Genomic DNA, 26,998 nt, shown 5'->3' on the forward strand with positions numbered 1-26,998 from the left:
TTAGGGTATGAAGTTGTTTCTTTCAGGAAGCTTTCTTTTTGTAGTTCCTTGGAAATTTCTCAAAATGTTGGAAGAGTGAAACACGTCGTGTGAAAACATTTTGTGACCCAGTTTTGGCCTAAGTATACTTTGGTACTGGCAAGATACACAGGGGATTTAGCCTTTACTCTTAACAGCTAAATGAACTCAAATGTATACTGCATATAAATTGCTTTGAAGGCTGTGGATCACAAGTTAATAGATTCTGGACCTTATTTTTCCTTTCATGAGCCAGACATTCCTTGGATTTAAGGGTAGGTTAAAATTAAAGAGTAGCAAATTGCTTCCCTCTTTGGAAATAAGCGAAATCACCCTCTGATAATAAAATATTTCTTTAACATGTCAAGACAGTTACTGAGGAAAAGAAAGCACAAGGGGAAGAAATGGGGATAACTTGTTTAGTGGCTTGCTCTTTAGGAAATGGAATATTTTTAATAAAAATGAAGTTGTCTTACACCATGTGACTTGAAAATAATGAGAGACAAAGAAAAAAATGTAAAACGCCATACTAGAACTTATATGACCAAATAAATCTTGTCCCCCGGGAGGCAGTCCAGTTTTTCTAGCTCTGCTCTAATTGAGCAAAACACTTTCAGACTCTTTTGGAATTGTCTTCAGAACTGTTTTATGAGCCAAACCCCAAAATCAACATCTTTACTTTATTATCACACCTCTTTTTGGACCCGAAAGAATATTACTCAGCCTGATCCCCCACTTAATTTATCAGACTTGGCTCAGGCTATTTCCAAAAATACAGTGTACTCTCTTATAGGACAATTGAATATTCTTATTCAATTATTTATTCATTCACACATCATGGCTGAGTGCCTCCAGTGAGTCAGGTATGTTGTGGTAACACATAAGGGTCTTGGCTCTGGAAGGGGAAGCGTAGAAGGGAGACAAGTGAGGATCACGGAGGCTGTTCACCCCTGAGCAGTCTTTGCCAGTGAGTAGGTCACCAGATGGACAGAGAAAAAGAGAGCTTTCTAGGCAGAGGTAGCAGCTTGTGTCAAGGCCCAGCACAAAAGCTGTGCACATTTCAGGAAACGCAAGAATTTTAGGGTGGATAGAATCTAGTTAAAAGATGAGAATGGAGTGGTAATTAGGGGCGAGATGACGAGAGTCCTAGTACCCATGGAATGGAGCATGCAGTGGTTACGAGTGAGGGTTCTGATGCCTGATTATCTGAGCTCAAATCTTGGCTCCTTCGTTTACAAGCTTTATGACACTGAGGAATCTACTCATCTTCTATGCTTTGGTTCTTTTCATCTATAAAAGAGATAAACACAGAGAAAGGTCATAGCACCATGCCCAGCACAGGGTTGTGCAACCATCACCACAGTCAAATTTAGAACATTTTCATTCCCCCTAAAAGAAATCCCATACCCATGAACAGCCACTTCACTTTTCCCCCCAACACCCACTACTCCTCACCCTAGGCAACCACTAATCTACTTTCTGTTTCTATAGATTTGCCTCTTCTGGCCATTTCATGTGAATGGAATAATACAATATGCCGTCTTCTGTGACTGGTGTCTTTCACTTAGCATAATGTTTTCAAGAATTATCCATGTTGTAGCATGTATCAGTACTTCATTCTTTTTTTGTGGCTGAATAATATTCTATTGTGTACATATACCATACTTTATTTATCCATTCATCAGGTGATGGACATTTGGGTTGTTTCCACTTGTTGGTTATTATGAATAATGCAGCTATGAACATTCCTGTACAAGTTTTTGTGTGGACATATGAATTTATTTTTCTCGGATATGTAGCAAGGAGTGGAATTGCTGGGTCATATGATAACTCTATGCTTAACATTTTGAGGAACGGCCAAAGTGTCTTCCAGAGTGGCTGCACCATATCCTGGTCCCACTAGCAATATATGAGGGTTCCATTTTCTCTACATCTTTGCCAACATTTGTTATTGTCTGTCTCTTACATTTTAACCATCTTCGTGGTGTGAAGTGGTATCTCATGGTTTTGATTTGAATTTCTCTATTGACTATCGATATGAACATCTTCTCATGTGCTTATTGGTCCTTGTTATATCATTTTTGGAGAACTGTCTGTTCAGATCCTTTGCCTATTTTATTTTATTTTATTATTTTTAGCTTTATTGAGGTATAATTGACAACCTTTGCCCATTTTTAAATTGCATTGTTTGTCTTTTTACTATTCAATTGTAAAAATTTTTCATATATTCTGGCTACAAGTCGCATATCAGATGCATGATTTGCAAATAGGTTGTCCCATTCTTTGGGTTGCCTTTTCATTTCTTTGATTGTATCCCTTATAGCACAAATGGTTTTATTTTTGATGAGTCCAGTTTACCTATTCTTTCCTCTATGGCTTGTGCTTTTGGTGTCATATCTTAGCATTGCCTAGCCCAGGTTCATGAATATTTACTCCTACATTTTTTTTCTAAGAGTTTTATAGTTTTGGCTCTTATATTTAGGTTTGTGATCCATTTTTAGTTTAATTTTTGTGTATGTTGTGAGGAAGGAGTCCAACTTCACTATTTTGCATGTGGATTTTCAGTAATCCTCACATCATTTGTTGAAGTCTATTCTTTCCCCATTGAATGGTCTTGGTACCCTTGTTGAAAAATCGATTGAGCATAAACCTGAGAGTTAATTTCTGGATTCTCAATTATATTCCACTGATCGATATGTTTATCTTTATGCTAGTACCACACTGTCTTGAGTACCAAAGCATATTATAGTAAGTTTTAAAATCGAGAAGTGTGAGTCCTCCAGTTTTTTCAAGATTATTTTGGCTATTCTGAGTCCTTTGCAATTCCTTATGAATTTTAGGATCAGTTTGTCAATTTCTGCTAAACGGTCTGGGATTTTGATATGGATTGCATTGAAGCTATAGGTCAATTTTGGGAATATTGGCCTTGTAAAAATATGAAGTCCTTCTGATCTATGAATATGGATGTCTTTCTACCTATGTAGATCTTCTTTAATTTCTTTTAACATTGTTTTATAGTTTTCACTGTACACCTTTTGTTAAACTTATATAAAAGTATTGTTTTCGAAGTTATTATAAATAGGATTGTTTTCTTAATTCCCTTTTTTTCTTGTGACGACATTTTCTTCAGCTGTTTTCTTGCCCACCTTTCTGATTTATTCAGGGATCCTATTCTTCTTGTTGCATATTATAGCCCCCAAGATTGTTCCACTTGTATACTTGATAACTTCCCAAACTGTTACTTGACCTGTGTCCAAAACTCCAAGTATGTGTTTGTAATTGTTCACTGGACATTACCACCTGAATGTCACAAGCATCCCAAATTCATGCCTTCTGGAGTGAACTCACTGAATACTCTTTAAATCTTCTTTTCCTTTTTCTTTTTTTTCTTCTGCTGTTTGGAAATAACACCACCAACCTTGTTGTTGCCTAAACCAGAACTCTGAAAATCATTCTTACCTTCTTTTCTTCCTTCAGCTTTTATATCCTAGTTGGTCACCAAACCCTACGGATTCCACCTCCTAGATACCACTATGGGAATATAAATTGATGTGATCTTCTATAAGGCAGTTTGGAGTAAGAACTTTTAAAAAGTGTATATATTTTGATTCAGAAAAAAAGTATACCTTTGGATTTTTGCAGTGCCACTTAAACGAACTTACCATAAGGTAGTGAGCCAATGTTATGAGAATAGAGAAATGGTTTAATAAATTACAAATATAATGTAATTGAGTGCAATTTAAACATGGTTTTATATATGTGTATACATACAGAGACTTGTGAAAGCATTTGGTACATTGTTAATGTTTTTAATTGCATTATGTAAAGTATGATTCTCATTTTGTTTAACAACAATAGAAAATAAGCTCTAAAAGAGCAGGGATCTTGTCTCATTGACCTTGATACCCCCTGAAGAGAGTAGATGCTCAGTAAATATTTGTTGGTTGTATTGGTCTCTCTCTGCTGCTCCTGTTTCTCTAATCTATCTGTATTTCTTATCTGGGCTTTTGCAGACACTTCCTACATGTTTTCCTCACCTCCCATTTTATTCCCCTACAGTCCGACTTCTGTTCTACAGTCAGAGTGGTATTTCCAAGTGCTAAATCTGGCCATAGCATTGCCCACTGTAAAGTCCTTTGGTTCTTTCCCAATGCCCATAAGATAATTTCCAGACTTCTTAGCCTGGATTAACAAACTCTTCGTAATTTCACTTCTGTGTACTTTTCCAGCTTTTCTCTTGCCATCTTCCAAGATAATCACCAAGTCATGCCAAACTATCCACAATTCCCCAAATATGAATTTTCCTGCATACCTACATACCTTTGGACATGCTGTTCCTTCTGCCTGGACCATGCGAAACTTCCTTTGTTTATCTGGCAAATTCCAGATCATCCTTGGAGGCTCAGCTCCCCCAGCCACTTCCCGTCTAGGCACATTTGAGTTCCTCTTCTTCAGGGCTTCCATAACCTCTTGAACTCTTTTACAACCCTTAATGTATACGGGATGGGCGTCCCTATAAGTCTAGAGAGTTAGCAAAGGCAGGGACTATATATTCTTCTGCCTTCCACTCATCATCTTACTGCTGAACAGACTTCTTCTCCTGTATCTCCATCTCAGGGCTTCTCAGTGTTGGTCTGAGGCCTGGTACCAATTTTCCATCATCTGTGATGAAATTAGAAAAAAAAAAGGGCCCTGTGGTGAATTTTTCAGAAGGCTAAATCTATTTACATTTTGGGTGTTAAAATGTGCTTTCTTTATGAGATGATGTTGATAGTAGATGGTAGGGTATATTTATGTCTTTAGTTGGCAGTGTGCTGTCAGAGCCCTAAATTTGTTGGAAATTTTACAGGTCCCTGGAAACCAAAGGTCTGGGAACACTGCTGTATCTCATGGGGTGGCACCAAGTCCCCAAAGTCAAAAGCCTATGAGTCATCCTTGGCTTCTCCTCCTTCCTCATCCCTCCACCCCCGCCACATTCAGACACTTAGCAAGTCCTGCCAATTCAACCTCCTAAATATTTCTGGAATCTGTACTCTCCTCTCCGTTCTTGCTGCCAATTCCTTAGGACAGGCCCTCTTTATTTTCCCTGTATAACTGTGGCAACTCCTTACGCTGGTCTTCTTGCCACTATTCCCCTCTTATTCCTGCTCATCAGAAGGCGCTATTTAAAAATCAAAAGAAGATACCCGTTTTCCACAGGATACAAGTTTCTTGTGGCATAAAAGAGTTCTCTCCAGTGGGACTTCTTGCTGTCCCTTTGCTCTTACCTTCTCTTGGTTTTTAGTGCCCTTTCTTTGCCACTTGCTTGGGTAACTCCTGATGGTCAAAGACAGTTCCACTGTCACTTCTGCAAACCTTTTCCTACAAATCTGGGTGAGATGCCCCTCTTGATTACTCTTTAAATACCCTGTATTTATCTCTACCTCAGCATTTCCGGCTTAGTTGATATTCATGTATTTATGTCTGCCATCTCACTAGATTCTGAACAACATAAGAAAATCTGTTTTATCCTTTGATCTTCCTGTCCCCAGCGCCCAGTACAATGCTAGAAAATAACAAATATTGAGTGAACGTTTGTTGGCTAAATGCATTTGTTCAGTGTAATGATCAGATGTACATTGTAGAAGGTCCACTGCCCAGAATGAGGGGTGAGTACAGGAGTCTCCACGAGGCAGGAACACAGGATAAAGGCCCTCTGTAGAAGTTTAGGCAAGAGTGATGAGTACCTGAACTGGGGATGTGGCAGTGGACAGAGAAACATTTGAGTGGTAGAATTGGTGGTTGACAGGATATTTGGGGAGAGGGAAGAATCTCGGATTACTTGAAGGTTTCTGGGCTTGGAAAATTGGTTGGATGGTGTGGTTCACCAAAGAGGATGAGCTCTATTCCAGATACTTTGAAATTGAGATGTTCAGAATATGGGTTGAAGTTTTCCAAGAGGTAACTGGGTGTGGACTTTGGGGAGAGAATTATTTTGGAGAGACAGATTGGGGATTTGCCAGCCTTTAGGTACTATCTGAAGCCATGGCCATTTGTTGTTGGTTATGTTGTGGTAGTGGTGGTGCTGCATTGAGTGAAAAGAGAACAGGACCTGAGACTCTGGATATTGAAGGTCCACATCAAGGAGGAGAGAGAATTCTGTGAAGGTTTCTAATTGAAATCCTGGTTTTGTGTCATATCTGTTCTATCACTCTGGACAAATTATCTTCTGAATCTCAGCTTCTTCATCTATAAAATGAGAGTAATAATACCCACTTAATAGGGATATTGAAGAACTCAACGAGTTTACGTATGTAAAGTCCCTGATATGTACAGTTCCAGGCTCATTCTAGGGGCTCGTAAATGATAGATTAGAGAGGAGATTCAAGAAAGTATTTCTCAGGGTGTTGAAGATGTTTTGAAACAAAGAATTTCTTAATGATTATGCTGGAGATTACAATTAATATCTTAAACTTATAAAAATCTAGCTTGAAATAATACTAACTTACATTCTATAGTATATAAAAACTTTTTTCCTATACAGCTCTGCCTTTCCCCCTTTATGTTATTATTGTCACAAATTACATCTTTATACATTGTGTAGCCATTAACATAAATTTATAATTATTGTCATATGCATTTGTCCTTTTAATTATATTAAGAAAAAAGAGTCCAAACCAAAATACAGTAATACTGGCTTTTATATTTACCTGTGTGGTCAGTTACCTTTGCCAGTGATCTTTATTTCTTCATATGGCTTTGAGTTACTGCCTAGTATCCTTTCATTCCAACCTGAAGGACTCCCTTTAGCATTTCTTCTAGGATGGGTCTAATGGCAAGAAACTCCCTCAGCTTTTGTTTATCTGGGAATGTCTTAACTTCACCTTCATTTGTAAAGGATAGTTTTTATCTAGAATTCCTGGTTAACAGTTGCACTTTAATTTTTTTTTAAATTTATTTTATTTTTAATTTATTTTTGGCTGTGTTGGGTCTTTGTTGCTGCGCGTGGGTTTTCTCTAGTTGAGGCGAGCGGGGCCTACTCTTCGTTGCGGTGCGCGGGCTTTTCGTTGCGGTGGCTTCTCTTGTTGTGGAGCATGGGCTCTAGGCGCGCGGGCTCAGTAGTTGTGACTCGCGGGCTCTAGTGCACAGTCTCAGTAGTTGTGGCGCACGGGCTTAGTTGCTCCTCAGCATGTGGGATCTTCCCGGACCAGGGATCAAACCCGTGTCCCCTGCATTGACAGGCGGATTCTTAACCACTCCACCACCAGGGAAGTCCCTGCCCTCCGTGGTTTCTGATGAGGAATTGGCTGTTAATCTTACTGAGTTTCCCTTGTAGGTGATGACTTACTTATCTCTTGCTGTTTTCTTTGCTTTTTGACAGTTTGATTTATAGTATGTCACAATCTCCTTGCTTCATGTTCATGTGCCTAGAAAGCACTCAGATAAAGGATCATAATAATGATGCTGAATTAAATGATTATAATTTAATGTTAATAATAATGACCATAAGTCATTCATCAGTAAAACATAATTCGTACATTGTGCTTAAAAAGTCAAGAAAATGTTCAATGCTTGCCTCAAAGAATTCCATTAAATTTTTTAACTTTAAAAAATATTTTGGGGACTTGAGTAAGAATCAGGTGTTCAAAATAATTACTTATGTGGAACACCCAGTGGCCTAATAGATTCCCAGGATGAGTTGTTCCTCTGGTTCTTTGCAGAAGAAAAATTCTGCCGTGGAAGAGATACGGTTACAGCTACATTTCCAAATTCTTACCTACTTTAGTTTTTAATTGCTCTTAACACTATGAAATATTTACCTTATTATCTGAAATATTCCTAAAACAAAGATCAAACTCTAAAATATAATTAAAGTGTAGACATATTAAATCATAACTTAATATTTACACATTTTTGCATCTGAACGAAGCTGAATTTCAGATCCTTAAGTTTAGCAGTTGATAGAGATACCAGTTCTTTCAACTTTTCCAACTGTGTTCTGTTTCCTAATCTTTTAATATAGTTTCCTGATGGTGTTCTTTTTTAAAATTTTTTTAAAATAAATTAATTTATTATTATTATTTTTTAAATTAACACTGATACATTTTTTTTTTGAAGCCTGATTTCCTTTTTTTTTTTTTAAATTAATTAATTAATTTATTTTTGGCTGTGTTGGGTCTTTGTTTCTGTGCGAGGGCTTTCTCTAGTTGTGGCAAGCGGGGGCCACTCTTCATCACAGTGCTCGGGCCTCTCACTATCGCGGCCTCTCTTGTTGCAGAGCTCAGCCTCCAGACGCGCAGGCTCAGTAGTTGTGGCTCACGGGTCTAGTTGCTCCGCGGCATGTGGGATCTTCCCAGACCAGGGCTCGAACCCGTGTCCCCAGCATTGGCAGGCAGATTCTCAACCACTGTGCCACCAGGGAAGCCCCCTATTTATTATTATTTTTTTAAATTAATTTATTTAATTATTTTTGGCTGTGTTGGGTCTTCGTTTCTGTGCGAGGGCTTTCTCCAGTTGTGGCAAGCGGGGGCCACTCTTCATCGCGGTGCGCGGGCCTCTCACTGTCGCGGCCTCTCTTGTTGCGGAGCACAGGCTTCAGACGCGCAGGCTCAGTAGTTGTGGCTCACGGGCCTAGTTGCTCCGCGGCATGTGGGATCTTCCCGGACCAGGGCTCAAACCCGTGTCCCCTGCATTGGCAGGCAGATTCTCAACCACTGCGCCACCAGGGTAGCCCTATTTACTATTTTTGACTGTGTTGGGTCTTTGTTGCTGCGCGCAGGCTCTTTCTCTAGTTGCGCCGAGCGGGGGCTGCTCTTAGTTGCGGTGCGCGAGCTTCTCATTGCGGTGGCTTCTCTTGTTGTGGAGCACGGGCTCTAGGCAACGTGCTCAGTAGTTGTGGCGTGCAAGCTCTAGAGCTCAGACTCAGTAGTTGTGGCACACGGGCTTAGTCGCTCCTCAGCATGTGGGATCTTCCCGGACCAGGGCTCAAACCCGTGTCCCCTGCATTGGCAGGCGGGTTTTTAACCACTGCACCACCAGGGAAGCCCCCTGATGGTGTTCTTAAAATATATTTATAGAATTTTTCTCAGTTCTTAAAAAATCATTCCTGGAAATTTTGCTGGAATAGATCTAATTTTAAATGTAAGATGTTAGATGTTCATTTTTAATGCCTTTGTAAAAATCATATTTTAGTTATTTTGGTTGCTTATACCTTATTGTATTAATAAGGACACTGAATTCTGTCATGAGATCCAGGTGTCTTTTATTTTTATTTTTTAATTTATTTTATTTTGGCTGTGTTGGGTCTTCGTTACTGCACACGGGCTTTCTCTAGTTGCAGTGAGCGGGGGGCTACTCTTCGCTGTGGTGCGCAGGCTTCTCATTGAGGTGGCTTCTCTTGTTGCGGAGCACGGGCTGTAGGAGCACGGGCTTCAGTAGCTGCGGCTCGCAGGCTCTAGAGCGCAGGCTCAGTAGTTGTGGAGCACGGGCTTAGTTGCTCCGCGGCATGTGCGATCTTCCCGGACCAGGGCTCGAACCTGTGTCCCCTGCATTGGCAGGCGGATTCTTAACCACTGCGCCACCAGGGACGTCCGAGACCCAGGTGTCTTATTCCTTCTGTTAGTTTTGACATTCTGCACTCTCTTGGCCTGTGTTTCCTCATCTGTAAAACAACTGCATAGAACCAGATAATCTCTAAAACTCCCCATATTTATAAAAGTCCATAATTTTGCCATGGAGAAATTTTTTTCTTTCTTTCTTTCTTGGCTTGTATGATGAACAATAGAGTAATTTGAAGATTTTTTGAGCTATTGTTTCTCTTTTATTTCATGGTAACTCTGCTACTTTTGACCTTTTAGCCAGATATCAGAAAAGTAATTTTATTTTTCCTACATTCTTTTTGTAGAGTTAGTCCATACTGGGGAGGATTGAAAAACACATACCTTCAGTGAAGCAGTAATGCATGCATATTGCTTTTTTCCCCCAGAACAAAATTAAGAATTTGATTTGACATATTTAATTTTTAAAACTACCTTTTCAGAATCGATGGTCAGGACTGGCTCATTAACTTAGTGGAGCAGACTGAAGAAAAGTATATGAGTGATGGGAGGAAAAAAACTTGAAGGAGAAAAAAAGCTTTTATAATTCTTGTTTTTGAAATGGTGATTTTTTTCTTGTTAAAAATTGATAAGTTCTCATTGTAGAAAGTTCAGATAGGCAAATAGCAGAAAATACAATTCCATAATTTCGTCACCTAGAGCTAGCCACTGTTAGCATCTTGATTTATCTTTCTACCATTTTGTTTACATATGTGGAATCATACTGTACATATTCTTTTTTTTTTTTTTTTAATTTATTTTTGGCTGTGTTGGGTCTTCTTTGCTGTGTGCGGGCTTTTCTCTAGTTGCGGCGAGCGGGGGCTACTCTGTTGCGGTGTGCAGGCTTCTCATTGCGGTGGCTTCTCTTGTTGCAGAGCACGGGCTCTAGGCGCGCGACCTTCAGTAGTTGTGGCTCGTGGGCTCTAGAGCACAGGCTCAGCAGTTGTGGCACACGGGCTTAGTTGCTCCACGGCATGTGGGATCTTCCCGGACCAGGGCTCGAACCCGTGTCCCCTGCATTGGCAGGCGGACTCCCAACCACTGTGCCACCGGGGAAGTCCTGTACATATTCTTTTGAAGCCTGAATTTTCTTTTAATAATATATCATGAATGCCTTTCCATGTTCAATAATATGAATCTGTATCATCATTTTAAGGGCCACATGATATCTGTGTGTGTGTGTGTGTATGTTTGTTTGTTTGTTTTTCCAGATTACTCTTCAAAAAAGCTTTTTACCAGTTTGTACTCCTACAGTCATGTGGGCCCATTTTCACAAACCCTCACAAATGTTGTGCCATTTTATCATTTAAACATTTTTGTTACCCAGTTTGAGGGGCTTAAATAGTATATCACTGATGGTTTCATTTATGTTTCTTTAAGTTATTACTATAGTTTAACATTTTTTCCTATGTTTATGGTTGTTTATGTTTCCTTAAAAGGAACTAACTTCAGTGGTTGTTTTATTAGATAATAACCTAATCATAAGTACCTGAGTGAATTAGTGCTGGGATAGCTTTACTCACCTAGTAAGGATGTGATTATGAAAGACTTTTGGCTTATAGTGTAGGTAAAATTTGGTTGGTTTTTTTCTAAGACCCAGCAGACAGTCTTCATCACAGACGGCTGCCTAGTTTTGGCTGATTCGTCGTTTTTCCTCAAGAGAGGCCCAAAGCTGGAGAACAGGGCTTTTACAGGTCAGAAATGGAGACAGAACTGAATGTTGAAAGTTGGCCAGAATGTTCATGCACTCATTCTGACTCAGGCCAGAGCTGCTCACTTTGCTTTCAGAAATATCATTTAACTCATGTATTTCTGAGATTGAAATATCTTTGTCAAGCTCTGTTGGGTGTGTCATTTTCTAGCTAGTCAAGGGAAGGACATAAGAGAAGAGGGTCTAGGAGATCAACAGTCTTCAGCTTTATTTTATTTTTCCTGTGAATTTTCTGAACAGTTTTTTTCAGCCCAGGATGGAACACATATATACTGGTATAGCCAAGTTAAACAAAGACATTTGGGAGTTGGCATTACCACAGTACCTGTCAGTAGTGTGTCTCATTTGCCACAGAGAGGTCTCTTGCCCCAAATGCTGTGCTACATGCAGAGGTAGGATTGCACAATGGTAAGGAAATCAGACTTGGGAACCAGACAGCCTGATTTCAGATCCCATCTTCACCACTTACTGTGCCTGGGCCTTAGGCAAAGTACTAAACCTCTCTATGACTGTTTCTTTCCTCTTTTTGTTTTGAAACAGCTTTATTGAAATACACTTTACATACTATTCAAATTCACCCATATAAGTATACAGTTCAGTGGTTTTTAGTATATTTATGAGTTGTGCAGCTATCACCATGATCTTACATTTTATTACCCTAAAAAGAAACCCAGTACCCATTAGCAGTCATTCTTCATTCCTTCCCCTCCTTCCTCTCCCACCACCCCCGGCCCTAGGCAACCACTAATCTACTTTCTGTCTCTATGGATCTGCCTATTCTGGAGGTTTCATGTAAAAGGAATTATGAAATATGTGGCCTTTTGTGATTGGTTTCTTTCACTTACCATAAACTTTTCAAGGTTTATTCATGTCATAGCATGTATCTGTACTTCATTCCTTTTATTACTAAATAATATTCCACTATATGGATAATACCATGTTATGTTTATCCATTTATCAATCGATAAGACGTTTGGGTTTCTCTTTTTGGCTATTATGAATGATGCTGCAATGAACATTTGTATACATACGTCTGTTTCTTCATGTATAAAAATGAGTACCATTTCATAGCGTTGTTATGAGCACTAAAAAAGTCAAAATACATAGAAGGAGCTAGTGGGGAGCAAACTAACAAATGTTAGTTAGTAAATGTGATACATTAGTGTGTGAGTCCTCATTTAACATCAGTTACCAGATTTGGCTTCCTCAGCATGCCATGCTTTCCTAATGACATCTCTGAAGATCCTCTCTTTTACTTTGCTCCTCACTTTTCCCTGAGTTATAATTTTGAAAAGTTTAATTCATTCAGTAGACATTGAACATCTACAGTGTGTTAGACACTGTACTAGATGCTCTAGAGAGTTAAAAGAAAAGAGTAAAAAAGTATGGAGAGGTACTTCCAGTTTAAGGCTGTCTTTAGTTTGCTAATCTGTAATCTCTGATCTGCCAGTAGGGTTTATGACTTGGGGCCCCTGAACCCCACCCTCGCACCAAATGTCACAGGTTTATGAATCGTTTAATCCGTTCACTCTTATCAGGCTCTTATTTTGACTGATGTATCTGTGTTTGTGAAGCTAACTGTTGTGTAAGGAAAAGGCTAAAACTAAGGTAATCATGTCTAGGTGGAGCCTTCACCGGGTGCAAGAGTAATGTCTCATTCCTACACTGTAGCTGGGGTTGGTGAATGGTGTTTATTCTAATCAAGACATAATGGTCCCGAATTTTCTCAGCAGATTTCTTCTTTTTATACAATTGACTTTATGTTGTTTCTGAACTTAGAAAACTATTTTGTATCGGAACTGGACTCAGCAGAAGTGTCAAGTCATTGTCTACCTGCCTCTGTTTTCTTTCTCTTGACTTTGCGGAGATGGTGATCCACGTGGTGACTCAGAATATTTTGCCCCTGCTACCATTCTCTTCCCTGTAAGAGAACAAATAGGTTTCTGTGATTTCCTCGTGTGTTTTAGCTCTGAAGTAATGTTTCCTTTTTTCCCATAATAGTATATACTTAGCATAACAGAGTGATGTTACTACCTCATTCTTCTCTCTGCCTTTGATTCAGATAAAATGCATTAGCAGTTTGAAGGATTGTGCTTGAAATATGAGTGCCTCCAGTGCCTGCTATAGGACTATGAAAGAAGTTTGAATTCTATTATTTAATGTCCATTTCAGGAATTCATCTTGAATATGAACAGAGCAGTATACAGTACCCTATATACCCATTAAGACAGCCCAAATAGCTTACTTGGGGCCCAGCTTATAGTACACCAGTTTTGCACTACCCTATGATAGCAGTGTGTTTCCATATACACAAGTTTTTACTGTTTGCTCTATTTTAAATATTTACTGTAGTGCAAGTCACATCTTGTAAACTTGCCCAATATGGGGGATTCCCATTTTATTTGTAAAATACTTTTTGGTGAATGGATGCAAAAATGTTAACTCATAGATCCACATTGCCAGGTACATGTAGATAGAAGCTGAAACGAGAGTAGTAGAAACTCTAAAGATGAGCTGGAAGAAGATGAACTATGAAACTTTCTTATGAACACTCTTTTTAAGGCTATAAGGAATAAAATGAGGTAGTAAATAAAAGATGTTGGCTTTGCATTCCCTTGTCAGATTGTGGTAGCCTTCAGTGTAACAACAGTATGATCACAAAGGGGTTTCCCTGCTTTGGGGTTACTACTTACGGGGCGTCCCTGTGCATTTCCACTTTTCAACAACAGCTAGTGGAAGGGGGGTTGCTTAACGAAGGGTTTTGGGAGAACAGATCTCTGAGCATTGGACTCAACCTTTAACTAAACTCAGTACCTTTGTATGATTTTTAAATGCTTCTCCTTGCCTCCTCACTTCTTCTTACCCAGGCCTTTCCGATGCTAGGTTCCATATTCCCATTTGCAATGAGCTTCTCTCTCTTGCTTTCTTTCTCTACTTTTTCTCCATAAAATGCCTCTGTGGTCAGACAAGGAACCACAAGGAGGAATCCTGGGAAGAGGCCGCATGGCTCCTTGGGAGAGATTAATTATTCGGCTCTGCTGCTGTCAATTACTCTTTCCCAGCCGGCATGCTCATGGAGAAACCTCTTAAGGCGAATAGTCTCCCAGCAAGTCAGGGAACTGGTATAGTCACCTGGAGGAAACTCCTACTAATTAAGCTATGTGCTTGAGCTTAATTCAGTTTGTCTAATATATAAGATGTATTTGAGGTCAGATATTGACGTTTAAAGTCTTTTAATTATTTCAAAATGTTTATAGATGTCTTAGGACTATTTTTTGTTGTAAGTAATAAAACCCAACTCAAACTGGGTAAGCACAAAAGCAACATTACTGGCTCACGTAAGTAATAAATCCAGGGGTAGGTTGGGCACACGTGGGTCCAGGTGCTTAAATGATGTCATCCGGAATCTCTTGCCTATCATCTCTCTGCTCTGGCTCTCTTCGGTGTTGGCTGCATTCCATGGTGGGCTCTACAGTGGTGGCAGAGATGGCCACCAGCAGCTGCAGGCTAATCTGTTGCCAGTTTGGTAATCCCAGAATAAAGAGAGCTCTACTTTCCCAGAAGATCTAGTAAAATTCCTGGGACCAATTCTCATGGTCCTGTCCATCCCTAAATCAGTCATTGTCACTCTGTCCAGGGTAGGTTACGTGCCATCCTGCGCATGTACCCCACGAATATATTGCCTGAGTGTATGGGGTAGGAGTGGTTCCTCAACAAGAAATGAGGATATGGTTTCCAGAAGAGAGAATGGATGTTGGAAAGGTAGACATCACAGGTGTCTACTGTAATAGGATGTAGAATGAATTTACTTTGATGTTGATATATAAAGTTTCACATAGTGTTTGTAGAATTAATTTGGGATTAATACATAGCCATATATCACTGCTTGTAGTTTTACATGTCAGTCGTCTCTCCCCGCAACTGGATATGAAGCTCTTAAAAACGGTACCCGTCTTAGATCTGTTGGAATCTCTAAAACCAAGTACAGTGCCTGCACAGTACAGTGCCCATACTGATAAGTGTTTACAGGTACTGCTGAAATGGCGATTTCCTTCTAGCAGCAGGTTCATTATTGTTAGTGGCAAATACTTCTGGAATTACACCATTCAGTGCTGGTTGAGAATAAGTGCACACACACTCCTTATTTAATGAGCAAAAGGAGAATACCCTGGCCAGTATCCAGTAGTGTAGGGTTAGTGGGAGGTGTGAACATAAATTTGGTGCATGCGAGCTGTAGCCAAAGAATGTGCTTCGTGGACTATAGAGGAAGAGATTAGAGATTTTTAAAAAATTCTTCTCAATTCTGAAGACTGCCTGTAGTTCAAATAAAATTTTGTTTAGCACCCTTCGGCAGCTGTGCCAGACATCTCACAGATCTTGAACTATTTGATGTCCAAACATTCAAGAGTATGAAAAAAAGTGACAGGAAAAAAATCCTTATAGAACTTCCTGTGACAGGTCAGAGTTTAATCACAGCAAGTAATGCAGATTTCCCTTTTATTATAACCACAATAGAAAGGCAGGGCTTGTGTTTACAGAGCATGTTGTTTGGGAGACCTTTGTAAATTGTAATCTTTGGAAATCCCAAACCTTATTGGATGTAATCCCATCCATTAGATGAAGACAACTTGCCTATGCAATAGATCCAGCATAGCAAGTTAAATGGAGAACATGAACAGGAAGCAGTCATTCCGAATTACAATGGGTAGGATGCAGAGTTAATTCATGGAGATATTTTGTTATGAGATAATTACATCACTAGGACAGCTGGAAAGCTGAGTGCTGTGCTGGACCGCAGTGCTTGCTCTCTGCCCTGCAGCTGGGGGGTCAGGACAATAGAGACAGGGAGAGGACTTATTTTATGGGATAGTTAGGGGCTTGGCTGACTTAATTGTGAAATGATAATGACCTATCTGCCTTTTTTGGATTTTGTTTTGCGCAGCTAAACTGGATTCGTAGACTCAGTGAATGCTGAGAACCACTTTTCACTTCTACTTTTTGAACATTCACTTGGATCGCGTTAAGCTAAGCTCTAATGGATAAATTTTGAATGGTAGTTTTCATTTCCTCTAAAAGTCATCTGAGATATTTTTGTTCATCCTCAACACAATGTGATTATATTTCTCTTATGGAACTGTAGTTATGCAGTCACTGAAATGGTATTTTTGTCAGTTTACTGAATAGCAAAAAAAATAAAATGGTTTTGGAAAGCTTTAAGATGTTGGTCGACACAAGGAATCAAACAGTTGAAGTTATTTCCCAGGGTTTATTTTCAAATGTTCAGACCTGTCTGGCTCTTTTGTTTTGCAAGTCATAGAGGTTATACGTAGCTTGACCACATTCCTCATTGATTTATATATTACGGATTGTTAACCTCCTGCCAAACACCAGGGGTTTCATTCAGTTCTTGTTTAGTTCAGTTGCTTTATGTGAGACTTATTGGTTTTATTACAGCATCTATCTTCTCTTTATTGCCCACTGAAGTGATTATTATTTGCTTTGGGATGATTCCAGATAGAGTCATTGTAGACAAGAAAGCATCAAAAATATTATGTTCTAAAATTCCTAAGATTAGTATTTATAGCTGTCGATTGAAAATGCATTTTCTACCCATTATGACTAATGTAATTTAATTTTACTATGATAATGTTTACTAAGCAATTAAGTCAGACTAAATTTCACGTTTTAGTATAGAGTAATATTTCCCAAAATGTCTTCTGTGCGGTGCTGGGTCTATTGGATGCTGATGGCCAGCATTGGAGCCCAAAACCTACAGGTGCTTCTAGGACTTTTACTTCCCTCAATGTCACTTTTGAATTTCTAAGGAGACGGTAATAGGCTCCATTTCCCAAATAAAATTAATAACAGCACCTCAAAAAAATAAAAAGCATTATCTCCTTAAACCAGCATGAGCCGCTTCTACTAAACACCATTCTTTTTGTAGCCTAGAAGAATATATAATTATATACACTAAAATTTATACAAGAATATTCTACTCTGTGTCTCTTTAAATGTGTGTCTTTAAAAATCCACTTAAAAAAAAATTGCCAATTAAAATGAGTGCCTTTTCTCCATGGCTTATCATTTGGGGCAATTAACAGGGGCTCCAGGGAGCTCACCTTTGCATATCTCAGGTGTGGAGTCCAGGTGCTGCAGGCAGCAACAGTGAATCTTAATAAATTGAAGAGAGTGATATGAGTGATATAACTTTGAGAAAAATAACTTGGGTGGGTTAGATGTTATGCTTGCATTGTGTCATACAGAGTGTTTGAAAATGGTTTCGGTGAGGTGAAGCAACGTAGCATGCTGCCAGGGCTGTTAGGTAACTAACAACGGTTTGGGAGCAAGTGACCCTTCGGTTTAGCAGTGTTTTATGATCACTTCATTCTCCAGCTATGTCCCTGTCAAAAAATTTTTTTCTTTTGGAAATTACTAAAACGTCTTATGTATTACAAACCATAAGTGTAGCAAGAACTGGAGTTACTAGTTCTTTACTGACTGGAGGCAGTGATAAACAGTGTATTTTTTTATTAAGGAAATGTATTACTTATAATAGAAAACATTTTGAAAGTAATGTTTAAGAAGCACAGCTGTAATGATGCAGTTCCCATGTTTGTATTTGATTTTAGTACAGGCCATTTTTGGTTCATTACTGTTTCATTTTATCACGAAAATAGAAGCTCCAGATATAAAGAAGCTTGGTAATTGTGGAACTCCTTTTTCTTCTTCAAAAGGAAGAAAAAATATTCCATTGTATATATTTGCCACATCTTCTTTATCCATTCATCTGTCAGTGGACACTTAGGTTGCTTCCATGTCCTGGCTATTGTAAATAGTGCTGCAGTGAACATTGTGGTACATGACTCTTTCTGAATTATGGTTTTCTCAGGGTATATGCCCAGTAGTGGGATTGCTGGGTCATATGGTAGTTCTATTTTTAGTTATTTAAGGAACCTCCATACTGTTCTCCATAGTGGCTGTATCAGTTTACATTCCCACCAACGGTGCAAGAGGGTTCCCTTTTCTCCACACCCTCTCCAGCATTTATTGTTTGTAGATTTTTTGTTGATGGCCATTCTGACCCGTGTGAGGTGATACCTCATTGTAGTTTTGATTTGCATTTCTCTAATGATCAGTGATGTTGAGCTCAGCCATAAAAAGAAACGAAATTGAGTTATTTGTAGTGAGGTAGATGGACCTAGAGTCTGTCATACAGAGTGAAATAAGTCAGAAAGAGAAAAACAAATACCGTATGCTAACACATATACATGGAATCTAAAAAAAAAAAAATGGTTCTGATGAACCTAGGGGCAGGACAGGAGTAAAGACACAGACGTAGAGAATGGACTTGAGGACATGGGGAGGGGGAAGGGTAAGCTGGGATGAAGTGAGAGAGTGGCATGGACATATATACACTACCAAATGTAAAATAGTTAGCTAGTGGGAAGCAGCCGCATAGCACAGGGAGATCAGCTTGGTGCTTTGTGACCACCTAGAGGGGTGGGTTAAGGAGGGTGGGAGGGAGATACAAGAGGGAGGGGATATGGGGATATACGTATGCATAGAGCTGATTCACTTTGTTATACAGCAGAAACTAACACAACACTGTAAAGCAATTATACTCCAATAAAGATGTTAAAAAAAAAAAGGAAGAAAAGAGTAAAGATGTCAAAGTATGCGAGTTTAATGGAAAGAAGATGGTTCAAAGGAGCCTATGAATAAATGGTAGTTACCTCGAATTACCAAATTTTGAAAGAGTTGTTTTCATAAACTTCCCAGGTTTCAGATCCATGCATGATAGCAATCATATTTTTCACAGTACGGCATGCATATGATTTATGGCATTATTTTTAATAAATTTGTTAATTAGGAGTTTTTACTTTGTCAGAATAATTTTTCAGAATAAGTCACATTAGTGATACTGGAAGACTTTAGAAATTTAGAAACAGTTAAGTTTATAAATAGATAATGAAAACTTAGAAGTCAGAATATTTGGAAGTAGACAAGCGTAAGGAAGAAATTCTGTTGATCTTAATTGATTTTAACGACGTTGTAGAACTCACCCCAGGCTGCCCAAAATTAAAAAGGAGTTTGGACCTGGCTATAAAGTATGTGTGGTTGTTGGTGGTGGTGTTCACCCCATCTGATTTAACTTAATTATGGTGTTCTTTAGTTTCTTTTAAACTTTACTTTATTTATTTATTTATTTATTTATTTATTTATTTATTTTTGGCTGTGTTGGGTCTTCGTTTCTGTGCGAGGGCTTTCTCTAGTTGCGGCAAGCGGCGGCCACTCTTCATCGCGGTGCACGGGCCTCTCACTATCGCGGCCTCTCTTGTTGTGGAGCACAGGCTCCAGACGCGCCGGCTCAGTAGTTGTGGCTCACGGGCCTAGCTGCTCTGCGGCATGTGGGATCCTCCCAGACCAGGGCTCGAACCCGCGTCCCCTGCATTAGCAGGCAGATTCTCAACCACTGCGCCACCAGGGAAGCCCTAAACTTTACTTTAGATTAACACTGAAGTACCAAAGGTTATGGAGCCCATTTAGCCCAGAAATGCAGTAGAGTGGCATGGTGAACCAGCTAGGCATTAAAAATTTAAGAGGTAATGTACAAAGTGGATAACTGAGAGTCAACCCTGCATTTCAGTAACTGGGTTATATGCACATTTATAGTTAGTTTCTTTGAAGAAGGTGTTGTTTCATTTTAAAAAATGAAAGAAAGTAATATGAATAGCACTTTTATTAGCCTTTTCTTAGTATTTATATTACATTCTTGTCAAGAAATTTATTTATAGCTTGTTTATGGGTGGTGTGTTTAGTTCTTTAAATGTTTGGTGAGCATCTCATGTGCCAGATAGTATCCTTTGTCTGTTGAAGCTAACGGAAATTCTGTCCTTTGGCTTGAAAATTCTTTTGGCTACTGAAGGCTTTGTTCTTAAAACTTAAATTTTGAATTAGTTGTAGGATTTTATGGAAGGAATTGAATTCTCCCATCCAAACATAATTACAAAGTTTGTCAATCTGCCTTTATCATCTAAGGGCAATATAGTTTACCAATACAATTTCTGCCCCCCCGCAAAAGTTAAAATTTCACAGTTTTTATTAGCATGATATTTGGAATTTTGAAACTAAGAATTCATGCCCATTCTAGGGAAATGATTTGATTCACCAGGATGAGGAGGCTTTCTTAGAAATAAACCAAATTTCTCCATATTCCATTATAGTTATTTTCATAGGCATAAGACCTTAAATTCCAGGAAAATCTAAATTACAGAGTCCAGCATCTCCAAAAAATGCTCAGTCTGTCTCTTTAATAATTCTTGACCTGTGAGCTAAGAACCATATTTTTCCTAGAGGCTGCAGTTTTTGAAACTATCTCTATCAGCAAGTTCGACCTAAGATCTTAACTAAGGAGCTCTCCAAGCAGACATTCTCATGTTGCAGTCGTGTTGATTTCTCTTTGCCACTGTGGATTTTGTCACCACTTAACTAAGTGCTCCGCCCCTGAACTTTCATGTCGATATTCAAGTATCAGATCCTATTAGGTATCCTTACATATTATCACAAGGAATGATCAAACCTGTCCTTTTTTTCCCCCTAATTACATGATCAAATTGAGGGATATGTGTAAGACTTACAGGTTACTTCTTTGCTTATTACCACCTACTTAATACCTCCTTTTTTTTTTTCCTTTTAGGTTGTTTGATGTGTGCACAGTGTCACGAACAGACAGAGAAACCAAACTAACATTAGTGTTTGAACATGTTGATCAAGACTTGACCACTTATTTGGATAAAGTTCCAGAGCCTGGAGTGCCCACTGAAACCATAAAGGTACTAAGAATCATCTCTCTGCCTGGTCAAACAGTCACACTGTTATATAAACAATGGCACTCTTTCCTTATGAAAATTGCCAAAATTAGAGCCTTTGGAACTCAATATATAGTTAAATATATCTAGTATGACTAAGTGGGATGTTTAAAGAATGGGGTATATTCTAGTTCACTAATTTTAGGGCTCAGTGGAAAAAACCCTTTAGTTCTAATACATACTAAAATTATTGGAAAATATCTATTTGTACATTATCTGGCCCTAAGCTTAGAAAGTATAGTGTAGTAAGTATAGCTCAGCCTTTTTCTGATCGTTTGTGGATTCTAAGGGTTATAATTTAAAACATCATTCATGAGTATATTGAATATTGTAATTGTATACTGGTCCTAGGACATACCTATGCTATGTAAATCTGAAATATTGATTGTTAGGCCCTTCTTTCTCCATTTTCTTCTCATTCATAAAACATTTATAGGAAGCCTAAGTGTCAAGTACCATCCCAAACTCTTGGGATTCAAAGATGACTTAAGACTCCTTGGAGGTCAGCAAGCTAGATGCAGTGTATTGACAAGAGGTCCTTTCTTCCTTTAAGTCTAATGGGAAGAGCTACTTATAAAGCTTTGTTGGTCTTACTTTGTGCTGCTTAATTGAACTTCCCAGTCGATCTTGTAGATCTGTGCATATCATGGGCAGGTTTTCACAAAGATCTGTTTGTTTTTGTGAATTAGGTGAAACAGACTCCTTACCTTATCATTCATTGTGTAGAAATGAGTTCTAGAGTTCAGCATCATTTTAGATAGGAGTTAATAGCTGAAAACAGTTTATCTTCTGAACAGAGTAAGAAATGTCTTTTAGTGATAGCTAGGTGGTGTTCCCAGATACTGATACATTTAGAACTTGATGTATTGAATGATTTATTTCTTTGGTTTTAGACTAATGTAGAATTTATTGTCTCCTATCTGCCTTTCATAAAAGAATATGGTGCTCAGGAATGGTCTCATTGCTTCCTGAGCAGTTTCAAGGACAGCAAGGCCCTTTAAACATAGGTATTCCTAATTACCTGTCCTTGGTCCTTTTCTCTTCTATCTCTGCATCCCTCTTTTCACTCAAATTCTATTCCAATCCTGTGGCTTCAGTTCTCTCCTTTATGAGTTTGTCCAAAATACCATGTTCAGCATGCAGGGCGGAGTATAGCCCTGTTTTGTGTACTCTGCTTTCTGGCCAGATTGGGCTAATCCCCATCCTCTTACTGTGGCTTGTAATTTCCTGCCTCCGTGGGCTTCCTTCTCATTGCCATTTCTTTGCTCCCCCCACCAATAACTCTCTGCTTACATTTTTCAAGGCCCACCCCAGATATCATTTGAGCAAACTTTATAGCTGGATGTAATCTCATTTGTCTTATAGCTTGTTCTACATCTCTTTCCCTCTTTATCATATTTTCTACATTTAATTGTCATTATTTGTGTCCATGTCTTACCTATTCATTCATCTTTGTATCCTGACAGTCCCTACTCAGTGATTTATACACATAGGTACTCAATAAGTAAGACACATTGCCAACCTTTCTTCAGATATAATTAATTGAAAATTGTTTTTTAAATGACTTCCAACAGCTTAAACACAGACTGTCAAAATAAGCATTAGCTTCTTCTGATCTATTTCTAAGTTCAAAAATTTCATTTGGGGGAGGTCATTTTTTTTTGGGCAGCGCGACAAGGTAACCATATATTTATACCCTACATTGCCACCTACATAGATCTTTCGAGCTTCACATTAAATTCTCCTAGGACATTAGAGGCTGCTGAGTGGAATCATTTGCAAAACTATGTGTAGCTAAAATGACTGATAAACCAGAGTGATGTGCTTAAACTAAGGCTTGATCAGGCAAGAGTAGAAAATGAAGTGGGGTGGGGGAAATTCCCAAGGGTGGGAGTAGAGAGGTAAGCAGGATTCAGAGAGGAACAGGCAAAAAGGTGGTCACTAAGGTGAGATGAAGGAGAGGAGCCGGGGAATGGCCAAGCCAAGGTTGGGGAGCAGGGGATTGGTGCTTATCAACAGAAGCTTTTGACAAGGTAACTTGTTAAAAGTATTTCTGAGTTCTTCATCTCTCCAGGGAAAGGGAGTGTCACTTCATTCTGTGTTGAACAGGAGATTCTCCTGGAGGCTGTTAAATTTCTTCAGCCATCAGGGGCAACAGCCCCACAGAGGTAGAGGTGGGTGCAAGGGCTGTGGTTATTTAAGGTTTGTGGTTAATGGTGTTTTGATGTTTTCGTAGTAAAATAAAACTATGGTCAACTGAAATATTTCAGGCGATTAATTTGTATGTTAATGGCTCATTGAACATCTTTTGCTAACTTAAAAGCTAGTCGCAAGACCCTTTTCGTCTTCACCCTTAATTGTTTTTTTAATTGAAGTCTAGTTGATTTACAATGTTGTTTTTAGTTTTTGGTATACAGTGAAGTGGTTCAGTTATACATATACATATATTCTTTTTCAGATTCTTTCCCATTATAGTTTATTACAAGATATTGAATATAGTTCCCTGTGCTATACAGTAGGACCTTGTTGTTTATCTATTTTATATATAGTAGTTTGTATCTGCTAATCCCAAACCTAATTTATTACCGCCCCCCCCCCGCCCCTTTCCCCTTGGGTAACCATAAGTTTTCTATGTCTATGAGTCTGTTTCTGTTTTGTAAATAAGTTCATTTGTATCATTTTTTTTAGATTCCACATATAAGTGATATCATATGATATTGGTCTTTGTCTGTCTGACTTCACTTAGTATAATAATCTCTAGGTCCATCCATGTTGCTGCAAATGGCAGTAGTTCATTCTTTTTTATGGCTGAGTAATATTCCATTGTATATATATATATATATATATATATATATATATATATATACACCACATATTCTTTATCCATTCATCTGTCAAAGGACATTTAGGTTGCTTCCATGTCTTGGCTATTGTAAATAGTGCTGCCATGAACACTGGGGTGCATGTATCTTTTCAAATTAGAGTTTTCTCCAGATATATGCCCATTCATCCTTAATTTTTAAAAATTTTCTGAAATGTGCTGATCTACTTTTCTTCCTTATTAAGTATAAGGGGTTGTTTTTTTTTTTTAGAATTTGTGTTTGAGGTTCTTTAAGGTCATCATTAAAAACATGAGTAATCATTTAAAAGCACTATAATACTATCAAATGGATAGTTTTAAGCTGAATATGTGATTGACATAAATTTATTTTTAATGAACACTTTTATCTTTTGTTTCTAAGTTGACATCTTTTTAAGCACTGGTATGAAGGATAAACAGCTGCTCAGTAGGAAGTTCCAGCTAGTTGAGGTTCTGGTTAATTGAATTTTTCAAGCACACAGCCAGAGAACAGATATATTTTGTTGTTGTATAGCTCATTTATGAGAAGTCTCAATAACTATATCAAGTGAATATTGTTATTATGAGGAACCTATTGGGAACATGGATTGGATTCTTTATATAGAATGCTTTGTTGTAATAAGAGTTTTTCTGAATATACTCGTACAAAGGTTAATTGAATATTTACAGGGTGAGTTCTGTGCTAAGCACTTTGAGGACACAAAACTGCATGAGTCATGAACCTGCACTTGGGGACCTTAGAATATAAGAGCACACAGAAGCATGTGGGACACTTCTCTATGGTTATTTAAGTAGTTTAGTTGGTGTTTGGTGTTTTCAAGTTTAAAAAACCCCTCTTACTTATGAATAAACACAGTCTGTAGCTGATTCTTTGCATTATGGTACCAAAATATTTTCTAAAATGTTCTTCAAAATCATATATATTATTCTTGACATTGTCTTGCATATATCAGAACTCGCCATGTTGCAAAATAGACAAATAGGTAAAATATTTTAACATGAAATAGGTGTAAAACAGGAAGTCAGGGAAAGACCTCATATTCAGATGGTTTAGGCTGTGGGAATTTTCCTCCACCACCTGTCCCCCACCATGTTTTCTGTGGCACTGTTTACCTGTTGGTCCGCCTCAATTCAGTATATTCAAGTGCACATTCAGGACATAAATTGCATTAGGTGAGCCGTACTTGGGTAAAACTGGGATGCTGCATGGTCTCTGACTAGCTATTACAGAGGTAAACTCTTTCTGTTCAGTACCATTTTCATCAACCTGTTTGTTATAAAAAGAGCCCATGAGGGCTTCCCAGGTGGTTCAGTGGTTAAGACTCCATGCTTCCACTGCAGGGGGTGTGGGTTCGATCCCTGGTCAGGGAAGTTCCACATGCCACATGGTGCAACCAAAAAAAAAGAAAAAGAAAAGAAACAAACAAACAAAAAAAGAGCCCATGATGGGCTTATTTTCCCAGCTTACATATATCACATAACAATTTTTACATGCATTTAAATACCATTTGTTTTTAAAAGTAAAAAAGGCAGAAAACCACCCCTGAAGCCCTAAGTGTTTGCGAAGGTTGATAGTTGGGTGAACTCATTCGGGGAAATTCTGTCATTATGATATGGTCTGGACTGAAAATTGTCATTGAGAGGCTTATGAGAATAAAATAAAATCATAGGTGGTTCTTTCCAACATTTTAAAATACACCTATTCTAAAAATAAATAAATAAATACATTTATACGTCTTATTCATACTTCATCTTGAAGTTTTCATCACATTCTTTAATCTCTTTTCTTGATGTCCTGAGATATATTCATTCATGTTGATGGTGACATTTGCATAAAGAAACCTCTTGACTGCTATGCTGTGACGTCAACAAGTACTCAAACTTTGCCTCGTAGGCTTATTGTTGCCATATCTTGCTTTCCTATTTCTAGTTCAGAATGTTATTTTTTGATGTACTTAATTATGGAGGAATGCAGTGCCATCTGTTTAATTTTAATTTGATCATTTGAGATTCGACATTGTCTTCTTAGACCACCACGCTTAAACTTATGAGGCAATAATTGACACCTTATGATTGTCTTATTTTTTTCTTTGGGGGTTCATAATACATTTTGAGTACCTGTGTTTATGTAGCACCTTTCATTTATGGGGACTTTATGAGAAAAAAAAAAAGGCTTCCAGATCGTTAGGTTTTCTCTTTCATGCCTTTATCTGCTACCTTATGAGAGAGGATCAGAAAGAACTGTAAACAAATTCCCTCACCTTGTTCCTTAGTCATGTGTAACTGCTATCCAGAAAAAGAACTATATGGCAGGATATATATGGGGAGAGACTCCTGTGTAAAATCTTATGCTTTACATGTTTTCAAAGGTAATGCCCTCTTTTACTAAACTATCATTTGGTACTCAGGCTTCCGTCTCTAGTACATTATCTCTCCTAGTATATGACCTGGCTTCTCAACTATCTTTTAAACTCTTTGAGAACCTAGTTTCATTCTTTGGACATTCTGTACATGTAACATGCTTTTCACAAATAGAAATTCAAAGGCACTGAAAGCTCACAGAGAACACCAGCTGCCTCTCCAAAGTAGAACACAGTTCTTTCAGCTCAAGACCACATGGCCTCTTTGGATGACTCAGTCTTGGAATAAAAATTATATTTTATTTGCGTATCTCTATGACAGATGAATTCTATATGGCTTGAGAAGGCCGAAAGACCTCAAGGTTTATGTGTCTGTGTGGGTCATTTTCTCTGTGAATTAGATTTCATTTTATCTTCGATTGAATGTTTCTTAGAGATTTCTGTTGGTTGTAACATTTTCAGTAAGAGATAAAATGTACTATTAAGTTTATTTTACAAAACCCAGACTTCAGAGACTGACACACACTGTTAATAGCACCTGTTTTCTGCCTCTGGGAAAGATCTGTTTTCATGAATAATATCTGCTTGCAGTAAACAGTGGCTCT

General features: G+C 38.3%; 1 protein-coding gene across 3 annotated transcripts in view; it reads left to right on the forward strand.

Annotated features, from left to right (window-relative positions):
* CDK6 (cyclin dependent kinase 6) overlaps positions 1-26,998 on the forward strand; it is a 227,453-nt gene that overhangs the window by 41,491 nt on the left and 158,964 nt on the right. For all 3 annotated transcript variants that reach the window (XM_068550663.1, XM_068550662.1, XM_068550664.1), the window contains exon 3: positions 21,002-21,137. In XM_068550663.1, the coding sequence (XP_068406764.1) occupies positions 21,002-21,137 (136 nt within the window). The remainder of the gene's footprint in view (positions 1-21,001; positions 21,138-26,998) is intronic.

The sequence above is a fragment of the Eschrichtius robustus genome, chromosome 8 (assembly GCF_028021215.1).
Source record: "Eschrichtius robustus isolate mEscRob2 chromosome 8, mEscRob2.pri, whole genome shotgun sequence".
In the NCBI taxonomy this organism is placed as follows: domain Eukaryota; kingdom Metazoa; phylum Chordata; class Mammalia; order Artiodactyla; family Eschrichtiidae; genus Eschrichtius; species Eschrichtius robustus.